At 47.5% G+C, this 15,396-nt stretch overlaps 1 protein-coding gene across 1 annotated transcript in view; it reads right to left on the minus strand.

Moving 5' to 3' along the window:
- Positions 1-10,546, minus strand: part of PIP4K2C (phosphatidylinositol-5-phosphate 4-kinase type 2 gamma) — a 102,115-nt gene extending 91,569 nt beyond the window's left edge. Inside the window, exon 1 of the mRNA XM_068267436.1 lies at positions 10,250-10,546. Within this exon, the coding sequence (XP_068123537.1) occupies positions 10,250-10,423 (174 nt within the window). The 5' untranslated portion in view covers positions 10,424-10,546. The remainder of the gene's footprint in view (positions 1-10,249) is intronic.
- Between the last annotated feature and the right edge of the window lie 4,850 nt (positions 10,547-15,396).

Raw genomic sequence — 15,396 nt, forward strand, 5'->3', positions numbered from 1 at the left:
GCTAGAGCTCCTCCTTAACCACTTAAGGACTGCAGTCATAAAACCCCTTAAAGTGGAATATAACCCTGCATTTCATCTTTGCACTAAAACATTATTTACAGCATATTATATGCAACCAGCATTTTTTTTTCACTAGACCAGCATTCGAAGGGTTACACACAGAGCTTGAATGTTCAGTGCAGTGAAATGCTGCAGCATCCAAACTTCAGATAATGTTATATTGTGTTTACTTAAATGTATCAAGTGAGGAATGTGACACATTCTCTGATTGCAGAGAAGCTGCTGGAGACAGAGATACACTGAAAGCTTGTCTGGCTGCAAAACAGCAATTAATAAAACCAGTTATTAATAAAATGCAAAGTCAGCTCACAAAGCAAAAAACTGTAGTTTTGGGAACCTATAACGTCTAAATGAATAATACTTATGCACAAATGCAAATATGATAACTGTATGGCATATAAAAAGTAGGTAAACATGTTTTCATTAATTATTATGTCAGGGTTTTTAAGGAGGAGTAAAATGAATGGTACTTACCGGGGGCTTCCTCCAGCCCCAAGCTCCCAGGACCTCCCGCCGTTCGCCGGAGCTCCGACCCAGTCCCCGGCTATGACGGCAGAGCGACCTGGAAGGTCACTCTGTACTGCGCCTGTGCGATCGGCACTGTCAATCACCGCCACGTGGGCCGGAGCAGACTGCGCAGGCGCAGTAGTTCTGCATCGGCGCAGTAGTTCTGCACCTGCGCAGTCCGCTCCGGCCCACGTTATCGGTGATTGACAGCGCCGATTGCGCAGGCGCAGTACAGAGCGACCTCCAGCCCAGCTGACGTCATCGCCGGGGACCGGGTCGGAGCTCCGGTGAACCGCTGCGAGCAGAGCTGCGGCGAGGGAGGTCCTGGGAGCTTGGGGCTGGAGGAAGCCCCCGGGAAGTACCATTCATTTTACTCTCTGTACCCTGATGACTCCTTTAAAGTGAACCTCCGGACTAAAAATCGACTCAGCAGCACTGAAAAGGCTCAGTGTTTCTTTAAGGCCTGGAACCCACTGAAAACAGCAAACGCAAAACGCTACCGCTAGAGTTTTGTCTGAGCGGTTTGCAAGCGGATTCATGCGCGTTTGCGGTCGCGTTTTGCAACATTGTATTTTTTTGCTCAGCGGTTGTGTAGCGTTTTGCGTTTTTATCCTGATTGGTCCTGTGAATTATTTTTAATTTTGTTACAGTGTGCTGAACCGCAAAACGCTAGCAAAACCGCTCAGTTTAAGTTTTGCTGAGGATTTCTGCTAGCGTTTCAATACTTTACATTGAAGCGCTAACGCTCCCAAAATGCTGCATGTCCTGCGTTTGCGTTTCTGGGAAACGCAAACGCTCCTGTGGAAGTTGCCCCATCCATTAACATCAGCTGAGCGTTTTGGCAAAACGCTAGCGTATTGCAGCGCTGCCAAAATGCTCAAAAAAACGCTCTTGTGGGTTCCAGCCCTAACAGTTTCACAGTATCAGAACTTTGTTTCTCTTATACAAGCCTCATTTTTAGCTGCACAGAAGAAAACTGCCCAGGCTTTTTTTTCCCCTGATGCTGTGCAAAGCATGATGGGATTTCTGATTTTGTTGTTCTCGTTCTGCTGTTTTGGTGCAAATTTTTTTTTTTTTTTTTACATTTTGAATTTGACATTTGAAGCCTAGCGTGTGCAGCTGGGAGGGGTAATCAGGACACAGGACAGTTGGAACTGTGTCTCCTGCTCCTTGTCACCTCCTTTCAACCAAAAAGATGGCTGACCCCATAACAAAGATGGCAGCCCCCATGAATCACAAACATTTGCCTGTTCTTTTAAAACAGGGTGGGTAAGAGATTATATTATCTATCTATTCTAATTAACATAACTAATGTGACTTAATGACAGTATGTTTGTTTAGGCTGAAGTTCCCCTTTAAAGAGACACTGAAGCGAGACTAAATCTCGCTTCAGCTCTCATATATAGCAGGGGCACGTGTGCCCCTGCTAAAACGCCGCTATCCCGCGGCTAAACGGGGGTCCCTTCACCCCCAACCCACCCCCCGCAAAAGTTGGTCGCAAAGTTGGTCGTGAACTTTGCTTCCTGGAGGCAAGGGCTAACGGCCGCAGCCCTGCCTCCAGTCGCGTCTATCAGACGCGCATCGCCGCCTCTCCCCCGCCCCTCTCAGTGAAGGAAGACTGAGAGGGGCGGGGGAGAAGTGGAGATACGCGCTGACAGACGCGTGTGGGGCAGGGCTGCGGCGGTTAGCCCTGCCCCAATGCGGAAGCGCTCCCCCGCATTACGGAGGGGATTTGGGGGGACAGGGACCCCCGTTAAGCCGCGCTATAGCGGCGTTTTAGCAGGGGCACACGTGCCCCTGCTATATATGAGGTCTGAAGCGAGATCTATTCTCGCTTCAGACTCTCTTTAAACCACTTTAAAGGACCGGCCACTTTTTTTCCATTCAGACCACTGCAGCTTTAACGGTTTATTGCTCGGTCATACAACCTACCACCTAAATGAATTTTACCTCCTTTTCTTGTCACTAATGCAGCTTTCTTTTGGTGCTATCTGATTGCTGCTGTGATTTTTCGTTTTTATTATATTCATCAAAACAGACATGAATTTTGGCAAAAATGATTTTTTTTTTTACTTTCTGTGCTGACATTTTTCAAATAAAGTAAAATTCCTATATACATTTTTTTCCAAATTTATTGTGCTTTATGTCTTTGATAAAAAAAAAATCCATTAAGTGTATATTTATTGGTTTGGGTAAAAGTTATAGCGTTTACAAACTATGGTGCAAAAAGTGAATTTTCCCATTTTGAAGCATCTCTGACCTTTCTGAGCACCTGTCAGGTTTCATGAGGTGCTAAATTCCAGGATAGTATAAATACCCCCCAAATGACCCCATTTTGGAAAAAAGAGATCCAAAAGTATTCACTGAGATGCATGGCGAGTTCATAGATTTTACTTTTTGTCACAAGTTAGCGGAAAATGACACTGACACAAATTTTTTTTTAAAAAGTTTCCATTTCTGCTAACTTGTGACAAAAAAAAAAAAGAATGAAATCTGCCACAGACTCACTATGCTCCTCTCTGAATATCTTAAAGTGTCTACTTTCCAAAATGGGGTCATTTGTGGGGTGTTTAGTGTCCTGGCATTTTGGGGGGTGCTAAATTGTAAGCACCCCTGTAAAGTCTAAGTGTGCTCATAGGACTTTGGGCCCCTTAGCGCACCTAGGCTGCAGAAAAGTGTCACACGTGGTATCGCCGTACTCAGGAGAAATAGTATAATGTGCTTTGGGGCGTATTTTTACACATACCCATGCTGGGTGGGAGAAATATCTCTGTAAATGAGTTTGTTTTTTTTACTACACACAATTGTCCATTTACAGAGATATTTCTCCCACCCAGCATGGGTATGTGTAAAAATACACCCCGAAACACATTATACTACTACTCCGGAGTACGGCGAAACCACGTGACACTTTTTTGCAGCCTAGGTGCGCTAAGAGGCCCAACATCCTATGAGTACCTTCAGGATTTCACAGGTCATTTTGAGGCATTTGGTTTCAAGACTACTCCTCACAGTTTAGGGCCCCTAAAATGCCAGTGCAGTATAGGAACCCCATAAGTGACCCCATTTTAGAAAGAAGACACCCCAAGGTATTCCGTTAAGAGTATGGCGAGTTCATAGAAGATTTTATTTTTTGTCACAAGTTAGCGGAAATTGATTTTTATTGTTTTTTTTTCACAAAGCATCATTTTACACTAACTTGTGACAAAAAAATAGAATCTTCTATGAACTAATCATACACCTAACGGAATACCTTGCGGTGTCTTCTTTCTAAATTGGGGTCACTTGTGGGGTTCCTATACTGTCCTGGCATTTTAGGGGCCCTAAACCGTGAGGAGTAGTCTAGAAACCAAATGCCTCAAAATGACTGTTAAGGGTATAAGCATCTGCAAATTTTGATGGCAGGTGGTCTATGAGGGGCCGAATTTTTTGGAACCGGTCATAAGCAGGGTGGCCTCTTAGATGACAGGTTGTATTGGCACTGAAGTGCAGGAAGCGCAGGATGTTCTCAAATTGTGACCTGGACATGGCAGCAGAGAACATGTGATGTATTGGGTGCGTAGACCAATAAGACCGCAATACATTATTTTTGACTAGACCCATGTTAACCACTTCCCGACCGCCTAACGCACAGGGGCGGCCGGGAAGTGGAGCCCTTAAGGACCGGCTCACCCACAGAGGCGGCGGTCCATTTAAGGGCATGGGCGGAGCGATCGCGTCATCCGTGACGCGATCCTCCGCCGGCGCCTGTCACCGCAACATCCCGCCGGCTATACGGAAGCGCCGGCGGGATGTTAACGCCGCGATCGCCGCATACAAAGTGTATAATACACTTTGTAATGTTTACAAAGTGTATTATACAGGCTGCCTCCTGCCCTGGTGGTCCCAATGTCCGAGGGACCACCAGGGCAGGCTGCAGCCACCCTAGTCTGCACCAAGCACACTGATTCCCCCCCCCCCCGCCCCAGATTGCCCACAGCACCCCTCAGACCCCCCCCCCCCTGCCCACCCCCCAGGCCCCTGTTTGCACCCAATTACCCCCCTAATCACTCCCTGTCACTGTCAACGCTATTTTTTTTTATCTCGCCCACTGCCCGCTCCTGATCACCCCCCCACCCCTCAGATTCTCCCCAGACCCCCCCCCCCTGTGTACTGTATGCATCTATCCCCCCTGATCACCTGTCAATCACCCATCAATCACCCCCTGTCACTGCCACCCATCAATCAGTATCTAACCTGCCCCTTGCGGGCAATCTGATCACCCACCCACACCAATAGATCGCCCGCAGATCCGACATCAGATCACCACCCAAGCGCAGTGTTTACATCTATTGTCTCCTCTAAACACCCACTAATTACCCATCAATCACCCCCTATCACCACCTGTCACTGTTACCCATCAGATCAGACCATAATCGGCCCCTTGCGGGCACCCAATCACCCGCCTACATGCTCAGATTGCCCTCAGACCCCCCCCTTATCAATTAGCCAGTGCATTAGTTACATCTGTTCTTCCCTGTAATAACCCACTGATCACCTGTCAATCACCTGTCAATCACCCATCAATCACCCATCAATCACCCATCAATCACCCATCAATCACCCATCAATCACCCATCAATCACCCATCAATCACCCATCAATCACCCATCAATCACCCATCAATCACCCCCTGTCACTGCCACCCATCAATCACCCCCTGGCACTGCCACCCATCAATCAGCCCCTAGCCTGCCCCTTGCGGGCAATCTGATCACCCACCCACACCAATAGTTCGCCCGCAGATCCGACGTCAGATCACCTCCCAAGGGCAGTGTTTATATCTGTTCTCTACCCTAAACACCCACTAATTACCCATTAATCACCCCCTGTCACTGCTACCTATCAGATTAGACCCCTATCTGCCCCTAGGACACTCAATCACCCGCCCACACCCTCAGAATGCCCTCAGGCCCCAGCCCTGATCACCTCGCCAGTGCATTGCTTGCATCTATTCCCCCCTCTAATCACACCTTGAGACACCCATCAATCACCTCCTAGCACACCTACCCATCAGATCAGGCCCTAATTTGCCCCGTGTGGGCTCCTGATCACTCGGCCAAACCCTCAGATCCCCCTCAGACCCCCTTCCGATCACCTCCCCAGTGCATTGATTGCATCTATTTTCCCCTCTAACCACCCCCTGAGACACCCATCAATCACCTCCTGTCACCCCCCTAGCACTCCTATCCATCAGATCAGGCACAATACAACCTGTCATCTAAAAGGCCACCCTGCATATGACCGGTTCCACAAAATTCGCCCCCTCATAGACCACCTGTCATCAAAATTTGCAGATGCTTATACCCCTGAACAGTCATTTTGAGACATTTGGTTTCCAGACTACTCACGGTTTTGGGCCCGTAAAATGCCAGGGCGGTATAGGAACCCCAGAAACGGACCCCATTATAGAAAAAAGACACCCCAATGTATTCTGTTAGGTGTATGACGAGTTCATAGAAGATTTTATTTTTTGTCAAAAGTTAGCGGAAATTGATTTTTGTTTTTTTTTCACAAAGTGTCATTTTTCACTAACTTGTGACAAAAAATAAAATCTATGAACTCGCCATACACCTAACGGAATACCTTGGGGTGTCTTCTTTCTAAAATGGGGTCACTTGTGGGGTTCCTATACTGCCCTGGCATTTTAGGGGCCCTAAACCGTGAGGAGTAGTCTTGAAACAAAAATGACCTGTGAAATCCTAAAGGTACTCATTGGACTTTGGGCCCCTTAGCGCAGTTAGGCTGCAAAAAAGTGCCAATCGTGGTATCGCCGTACTCGGGAGATGTAGTATAATCTGTTTTGGGGTGTATTTTTACACATACCCATGCTGGGTGGGAGAAATACCTCTGTAAATGACAATCTTGATTTTTTTTACACACAATTGTCCATTTACGGAGTTATTTCTCCACCCAGCATGGGTATGTGTAAAAATACACCCCAAAACACATTGTACTACTTCTCCCGAGTACGGCGATACCACATGTGTGGCACTTTTTTGCACCCTAACTGCGCTAAGGGGCCCAAAGTCCAATGAGTACCTTTAGGATTTCACAGGTCATTTTGAGAAATTTTGTTTCAAGACTACTCCTCACGGTTTAGGGCCCCTAAAATGCCAGGACAGTATAGGAACCCCACAAATGACTCCATTTTAGAAAGAAGACACCCCAAGGTATTCTGTTAGTAGTACGGTGAGTTCATAGAAGATTTTATTTTTTGTCACAAGTTAGCGGAAATTGATTTTTTTTTTGTTTTTTTTTCACAAAGTGTCATTTTCCGCTAACTTGTGACAAAAAATAAAATCTTCTATGAACTCACCGTACTACTAACGGAATACCTTGGGGTGTCTTTCTAAAATGGGGTCATTTGTGGGGTTCCTATACTGTCCTGGCATTTTAGGGGCCCTAAACCGTGAGGAGTAGTCTTGAAACGAAATTTCTCAAAATGACCTGTGAAATCCTAAAGGTACTCATTGGACTTTGGGCCCTTTAGCGCAGTTAGGGTGCAAAAAAGTGCCACACATGTGGTATCGCCGTACTCGGGAGAAGTAGTACAATGTGTTTTGGGGTGTATTTTTACATATACCCATGCTGAGTGGGAGAAAGAACTCTGTAAATGGACAATTCTGTGTAAAAAAAATTAACAAATTGTCATTTACAGAGATATTTCTCCCACCCAGCATGGGTATGTTTAAAAATACACCCCAAAACACATTATACTACTTCTCCTGAGTACGGCAATACCACATGTGTGGCACTTTTTTGCAGCCTAACTGCGCTACGGAGTCCAAAGTCCAATGAGCACCTTTAGGCTTTACAGGGGTGCTTACAATTTAGCACCCCCCAAAATGTCAGGACAGTAAACACACCCCACAAATGACCCCATTTTGGAAAGTAGACCCTTCAAGGTATTCAGAGAGGGGCATGGTGAGTCCGTGGCAGATTTCATTTTTTTTTTTTGTCGCAAGTTAGAAGAAATGGAAACTTTTTTTTTTTTGTCACAAAGTGTCATTTTCCGCTTACTTGTGACAAAAAATAATATCTTCTATGAACTCACTATGCCTCTCAGTGAATACTTTGGGATGTCTTCTTTCCAAAATGGGGTCATTTGGGGGGTATTTATACTATCCTGGAATTCTAGCCCCTCATGAAACATAACAGGGGGTCAGAAAAGTCATAGATGCTTGAAAATGGGAAAATTCACTTTTTGCACCATAGTTTGTAAACGCTATAACTTTTACCCAAACCAATAAATATACACTGAATGGTTTTTTTTTTATCCAAAACAGGTTTGTCCACATTTTTCGCGCTGCATGAATACAGAAATTTTACTTTATTTGAAAAATGTCAGCACAGAAAGTTAAAAAAAATCATTTTTTTTGACAAAATTCATGTCTTTTTTGATGAATATAATAAAAAGTAAAAATCGCAGGAGCAATCAAATAGCACGAAAAGAAAGCTTTATTAGTGACAAGAAAAGGAGCCAAAATTCATTTAGGTGGTAGGTTGTATGAGCGAGCAATAAACCGTGAAAGCTGCAGTGGTCTGAATGGAAAAAAAGTGGCCGGTCCTTAAGGGGTAGAAAGCCCTAGGTCCTCAAGTGGTTAAGGAGATGGCCCCAAAAAATATTACGTTCGGAAACTTGGAGTGGTTTCCACCGAAAAGGCTGGGCATGGTAGCTTCTTGGGTTGGCGGTTGTGTATTGTGTGGCATAACGGTTGGCCTCAGCCACAATTAAGTCGTAGACACCAGCAGTGATCAGAAAAAAAAAATCTGTCACTGCGGTGAGGCGGGTGAGGGTTTGGCCGGGTGATCAGAAGCCTGCAGGGTGCAGATTAGGGCCTGATCTGATGGATAGCAGTGCTGGGGGTGACAGGAGGTGATTGATGGTTGTCTCAGGGGGTGATTAGAGAGGGAATAGATGCAAGCAATGCACTGGGGAGGTGATCGGGAGGGGGGGGGGGGTCTGAGGGCGATCTGAGGGTGTGGTTGGGTGTTTGGGTGCCCGCAACGGGCAGATTAGGGTCTGATCTAATGGGTAGCAGTGACGGGGGTGACAGGGTGATTGATAGGTGATCAGGGTGTGATTAGAGGGGAGAACAGATGCAAGCAATGCACTGGCGAGGTGATCGGGGGGGGGGGGGTCTGAGGGCGATCTGAGAGTGTGGGCGAGTGATTGGGTGCCCGCAAGGGGCAGGCGAGGGTCTGATCTGATGGGTATGATGGGTGGCAGTGATAGGGGGTGATTGATGGGTGATTAGAGGTGAGAACAGATGTAAATAATGCACTGGGGAGGTGATAAGGGGGATCTGAGGGTGATCTGAGGGTGTGGGCGGGTAATTGGGTGCCCGCAAGGGGCAGATTAGGGTCTGATCTGATGGGTAGCAGTGACAGGTGGTGACAGGGGGTGATTGATGGGTGATTAGAGGGGAGAACAGATGTAAACAATGCACTTGAGAGGTGATCTGAGGGCAGGTGATCAGGTGCCTGCAAGGGGCAGGTTGGGGTCTGATCTGATGGGTGGCAGTGACAGGTGGTGATAGGGGGTGATTGACAGGTGATTACAGGGGAGGATAGATGTATACAGAACGGGGGGTGGGGGGGGGGTCTGGGGAGGATCTAAGGGTGTGGGGTGATCAGGAGCCCCCAGGGGGCAGTTTAGGACCTAATCTAAAATATAGCATTGACAGATAGTGACAGGGAGTGATTGATGGTTGATTAGGGGGGTGATTGGGTGCAAACAGTGGTCAGAAGGGGTGATCAGAAGGGGTCTGAGGGGTGCTGTGGGCGATCAAGGGGCAGGATCAGTGTTTGTGTGTGCTTACTAGGGGGGCTGCTTCCTGCCCTGGTGGTCTCTCGATCACTGGGACCACCAGGGCAGGCGGCAGCCTGGATAATACGCGTTGTATACATTACAAAGCGTATTATACGCTTACTATGCGGCAGATGAGGGGTTAACAATGTGGTGGGTGGAGCCTAACGCTGGCGGATCACTGTGCACGATCTCCGGCAATTCAGTCCCCCAGGAGCTGCCGCCAATCTGCGTTACGCGGTCCTGGGGGTGCCACTTTGCCAATGCCCATAGGTAGTGGGCGGTCGGCAAGTGGTTAAAAAGTGAAACTTCAGGTTTGTTACAAGTGGCTATAAACAGGTATACAGGTATCAGCGACTTATATTAAAATGTAGTACTTACTTCAATTTAAAGTTATCAAAAGTTTATCTATTTGCAACCAATTTCCAAGGCTACCTGTAAGCTGCAAGCCCACTTTTCTAGGCTGAGATCGTTGAAAGCCAGTGATCAGGACTGTTATCAACTGAATGGTTGTGAAAAAAAATATAAATACATTGGAATCAATGGTTAGGTTGCACTTTCTGATAACTGTAAGTATAAATTATTGCAACCGGTTGCAAAATATTATAAAGTTGCAAAAATCGTCACCACACCAGCAGTGTTCTATGGGCCGTAGGACAATGTGATCCTGGGGAAGCCAGTGACAGAAGACCACAAGACACAATGGCAGCCACAGACAACAAACTTCTTGGAAAGTATTGCAGACGGGCTGTAGCAGGTGAGTGGGGGTGTGAGTGGCTGGCTACCCTCGTCCCTCCTCTCCCCACCCAGGGGCGTCAGTCATGGCCTCACCGAATGGTTGACTCCCCACATGAAGACGCTGACGAGCGGGTCGCTGGCCCGGAACACCTTCACCTTCTGCTGCACGAAGTGCTTCTTCTTCGTCTTGGTCTTGGCAGTGGTGGTGGGCAGGATCCCCACAGCTGCAGAGGAGCCACCGGCGGGCATAGCGGCCGAGGAGGACATGTCAGCACAGTGCTGCCGCCCACCAGCCTCCTCCTCTTCAGTCCCAGCCGCCCGGTACTGCCCCGCTGGCCTCAGCTCACCACCGCTCTCTCCGCCCCTCCCAACTCACCTGGGCGCCGGGCGCGCCTGCGCACTACAACTCCACCTCCACCCAGCCGCTCGTCTCACTGTGCTCACGTCAGCACACGTCAGGCCAAGTGTAGTAATAGTAACTGGCGAGCCAAGCGGCAGCATCTTCAATGAAGAGCGCCTGGCGGAGCTGCCGCATTCCAGCACTGTAGTGTGATGATGATTGTGGTTACGCTTGTAGTGAAAGCACAAGCTGCTGCGTGAGCGACCTCTTCATCACTGAGGCCCAGTTTATCGTCTTCACAGCTAGATGAATGTAGCTTGGAGTTGTATTTCCCCTAAACACGAAAAATAACCAAATAAACGTCCTTTTGTTCAGTGGAGGAGGGTTAAGTTGTGAACACACTAGTTGGAAATCATGTGTGTATACAGGTGTCTCTCCAAGCTCGCTCAGCGCCCGTTCACACCAGGGGCGTTTTCTGCCTTTTTTTAAGCGCAGGCGATTTTTAAAATTGCCCACAATGTGCAATGAATCTCTATGAGAAGGTTCATATCAGTGCTGGGCGTTCAGCATATCACTGGGCGTTCAGCAAAACAGTGCCTGTACCATTTTTGAGGCGTTTTTGCTATAATGGAAGGTATAGGCAAACCGCTCACAAAATCGCTTGTGCAGCCATTGCATTTGTATTTATTCTTTTCTGGGTCAAACAGTTCACTTCCTGACTTGCGTCAGGGAGTGAATTACAAAACTGCTCTGAAAAATCGCTTTTTATAAAAACGCAGCATGCAGTGGAGCGCCAGGAGGGAAAAAAAGCACACAAAAACGCTTACGTTTGCGTTTTTAGGTGTGAATAGTGCCTTAACGTGTACTCATAGCTCTCATCTGTCCCTATTTTGGAGGGACAGTCCCTCTTTGGGAACCCAATCCTTCTGTCCTTCTTTCTTCCGCATTTGTCGCTCTTTCTATGTAAAACCACAATTCGTTTTAAAAAGACTGCTGTCTCAATGCACATACAAAATCGTTTTAATAACAGCCTTAGCTACATGTAAATCTCACAACACAATTAAAAACCCCACAAGAATAAAAACAGTACCTGGCCAGGATATGCGTGCTTTTATCTAAGAGGGACCAGATCCAGTTACCCGCAAGGTGTAATCGCCCAGCCGCAGCCTACTGCTAAAAACACCCAGCAAACTAGGAACAATATGGTCCTCAGCCACCACCTGAACACCGCACACACTGTGTTATATTGCCAAAACCGGCTTCCTATGACTGGTATGACATGTTGCTGCAGTACTGAATGGCCATTAGCTTTCTCGGGCGATGAAGTAACTACTGCAGACAAACAGTTCATCCACTGGCATTTGCGGACAGGGGGTCACAGTATGGCACATCCGGGCTTCACAAACTTGTAGTATCTTGCGGCTGTACAACCTATGATACTTGCGCACTTCAGTTGGTGAGCTCCGGCTCACAGGGCCCTCCGTTGACAGCAGTGCACTGGGTGTAATGCACTTCCTCCGCCGCTGTACAAACAATCGCCTCCATCTGCTTAGGCCTCAGCGCTGCTGGCGCTGCGTTATCCACTCATGTGCAAGGAGCCGGGTCAGTGTGGACAGCGTTACAAGTGTGGACGCTACGCGAGCATTCCCGTGGTAGCCTCGCCCACCGACGCGTTTCACCCCCCCCCCCCCCCCCCCCTAAGGGTCTTTCTCAAGGTATTGAGTGACGGCGGCTCCAACTCTTCCTCTTTTGTATCATGACATCACAGCTCACGCCCACACAGCTTCAAGGCTGCAATTACTTCTTGTATTGTCCATACATATGAAGGTGAGGGGCCGGATTTATAGAGAGAACATATCACTGCCTTAAAGTTTTCTTGAATCAGACACTTGACAGCAACATCAAAACAGTCTTTCCATTATTGCAATTAGCCTATGTACATAGATAGATACAGATTTATTAGTGACTAAATCGCACACAGTAGGGACATTTAAAGGGGAACTCAAGAGAGAGGTATATGGAGGCTGTCATGTTTATTTCCTTTTAATCAATACCAGTTGCCTGGCAGCCCTGCTGGTCTATTTCTCTGCAGTAGTATCTGATTAAAACCAGAAACAAGCATGCAGCTAGTCTTGTCAGATCAGACTTATAAGTCTGAACCACTGAAACACCTGATCTGCTGCATGCTTGTTCAGGGGCTATGGCTAATAGTATTAGAGGCAGAGGATCAGCAGGGCTGCCAGGCAACTGGTATTGTCTAAAAGGAAATAAACATGACAGCCTCCGTATACCTCTCTCTTCAGTTCCCCTTCAAGGACATAATTTCTACATGAACAGCCGGTCAGTTCATAAAAAATATACTAAATTCAGATCTGTATTGAGACCTTTCGAATAAAGTGTCCCTAGACGATAGATCCAGGTCTGTTCAATTTTATAGATTTTCTTTTCTATGTCCCCACCACGAAAAGGAGTCTGTTGTTTTATGATCCCTGAATCCATGAAGTGTTTCCCCAGCGGACTATCAAGGTCCCCATTCCCGATATTACCAATATGGTCTCCAATCCGTTTACTCAGCCGATTTTTTGTCTTCCCTATGTAAAGTAGATTACAAGGACATTTTATCACATATACGACACGTGTCGAATTGCAATTAATATTGGCTCTGATCTCGAAGTCTTTAGTACCATCAAAATTTGTAAAAGTTCTGCTTCTGTCCACATACCTGCAGTTGACACACAATCCACAGAGTTACATTCCCTCCCTTCTAGGATATCTGTCCAACCATGTTGATGGTTGTGTGGACTGGAATTCAGACCTCACTAGATGGTCCTTTAAATTCTTCGCCCTGCGGGCTGTCATAAATGGTCTTTCACCAATGCATTGTTTGATTTTTTCATCTAACATTAATACATGCCAATGCTTTTGAAGGATTCTTTGTAAATCATTCTAGTATGGGCCATACCCGGTCACAAACCTTATTACATCATTTCCTTTCTTAAGAGCACTCATCTTGTTTTTCCCAGTCAACAGAGACCCCCTGTCTTTTTCATTAAGTCTTTCAGCTGCATCTTCTCTCATCCGTGAGGGATAATAAATCCAAAAAGGATAACACCTCTTTATCATATTGATAGGTCAACCTGATGATTCTTGAGTTGCGTTGCAACCCCTCCACAAACAGGGACAGCTGTTCCTCGGTTCCCCGCAGACCAGGAGCACGTCATCAATGAACCTCAGCCAGAGTGCCACATTACTCCGGAAGAGGTCCAGTGGGTACACATCCCGCCGCTCCCACAGGCCTAGATGAAAGCTGGTCGATTTCAGCCAAATTTGATACTTACCCGGGGCATCTTCCAGCCCCATAAGCCCGTCTTAGTCCCTCGCCGTCTTCCCCCGATAATTTGGCTCAGTCGCATCACTCGGGGTCTAATGCGCATACAAGGAAGACCCCGACTGAAGTGTAGCAGAAGGGAGGCACTCAGGAGCATCGCAAGGGACTCAGCGGTGCTTACGGGCCGGAGGAAGCCCAGGGTAAGTATTAAATCTTAATTTTATGGCGTCTCTGGTTTCCTTTAAAGGGAACCTAAAGTGGGGGAGAAAAATAGTTTACCTTACATGTGCCTTCTTCTAGCCCCCTGCATCCTTTTGTGCCCTCGCCCTGATTGTGTGACCTTCAGTTCATCCGTAGCGTCTCTCTGCATGCTGGATGCACGGTCCCAGTCTGCATGTCTTCTGATATCAGGAGCGGTCTGCACATAACACTGCACCACGCATGCGCAGTAGCCAAGCAAAGTTGGCAGCTGTCAGAGGGGCACTGTGGGCGGGTGGAGGATCGTGGATTCAGGGCACAGGAGGGCACAGGATGACTTCAGAAGGCTGGAAGTGTCCCCAGGTAAGATAAACTGCTGTCCATCCCCCTCCCCCCTTCACAAAATCACATTTAGCAAAAGAAAAAAATAAATGCAGGATGCAAACGTACAAAATATATAGAGCAATGGCATTGTGAGCCCTGATACTATAGAATCTCTTACCGTATCAAGGCTCACAATGCCATTGCTCCATATACTTTCATGCCATGCACTAATGATAGGGGCAATCCTATGCAGGGAAATGTCATGCATGACAAGGCTCTGCTGCAAAGCCATGTCATCAGATAACTGAAACCCCCTCCCTCTCCAAATTCAGTGACAGTGTGCCTGCTAAAATCTAATCAATGAGTCACCAGCAGCCTGAAAAAGCATTGGGGAGGCAGCTCACTCAGCTAGGCCTGGATCTCTTATCTCCTGGTCTGTCTGCAGCACATGGTGGAGATAAATAAACACAGGATGCCTGTGTTATAATCCCCAGAGATCAGCACAGCAGCACTCCTCCAATATGTCCAGCAGCCTCCTCTGCACATGTCTCCTCTCTCAGTGCAGAGTATATACAGCGTGGGGATTATGTTGAATAATGCCCCTCACTCCTCTTCCTTCTAGTTGGCCAGAGCAGCAACAGCATTGGCTGTTGGAAAGCTGCTGCTGCTGCTGCTATTGGCCAGACTCTCCTGCTCTGCCAGGAGGGCGGGACTAGTCTCTCCTTGCTGTGAGGATTGCTTCCCGCCCCGTGACACCATGAGGGGGGGGCCAAAACAACTGCCACGGAGAGACCGTGACAGTTGGCCCTACTGTGCAGGCTGGTGCTGGCCGGTCAGGGACTCCCCCTTCTGTGCGGTGGGGGTTCCCATTCTATGTGGGCTGTGGGTGGCCTCTCCCTCCTCTTCCCTCGCTTTTTGCATGTTTTTCCTGGACGAACTCAGCTCGTCCATACCGCCAGGGTGGCTACAGGGAATCCTTGACTTTAAAAAACAGACACTTACCTCGGGAGGGGGAAGCCTCTGGATCCTAATGACACTTCCACCTGTCCT

The sequence above is a fragment of the Hyperolius riggenbachi genome, chromosome 2 (genome assembly GCF_040937935.1).
Source record: "Hyperolius riggenbachi isolate aHypRig1 chromosome 2, aHypRig1.pri, whole genome shotgun sequence".
Taxonomy (NCBI): Eukaryota; Metazoa; Chordata; class Amphibia; order Anura; family Hyperoliidae; genus Hyperolius; species Hyperolius riggenbachi.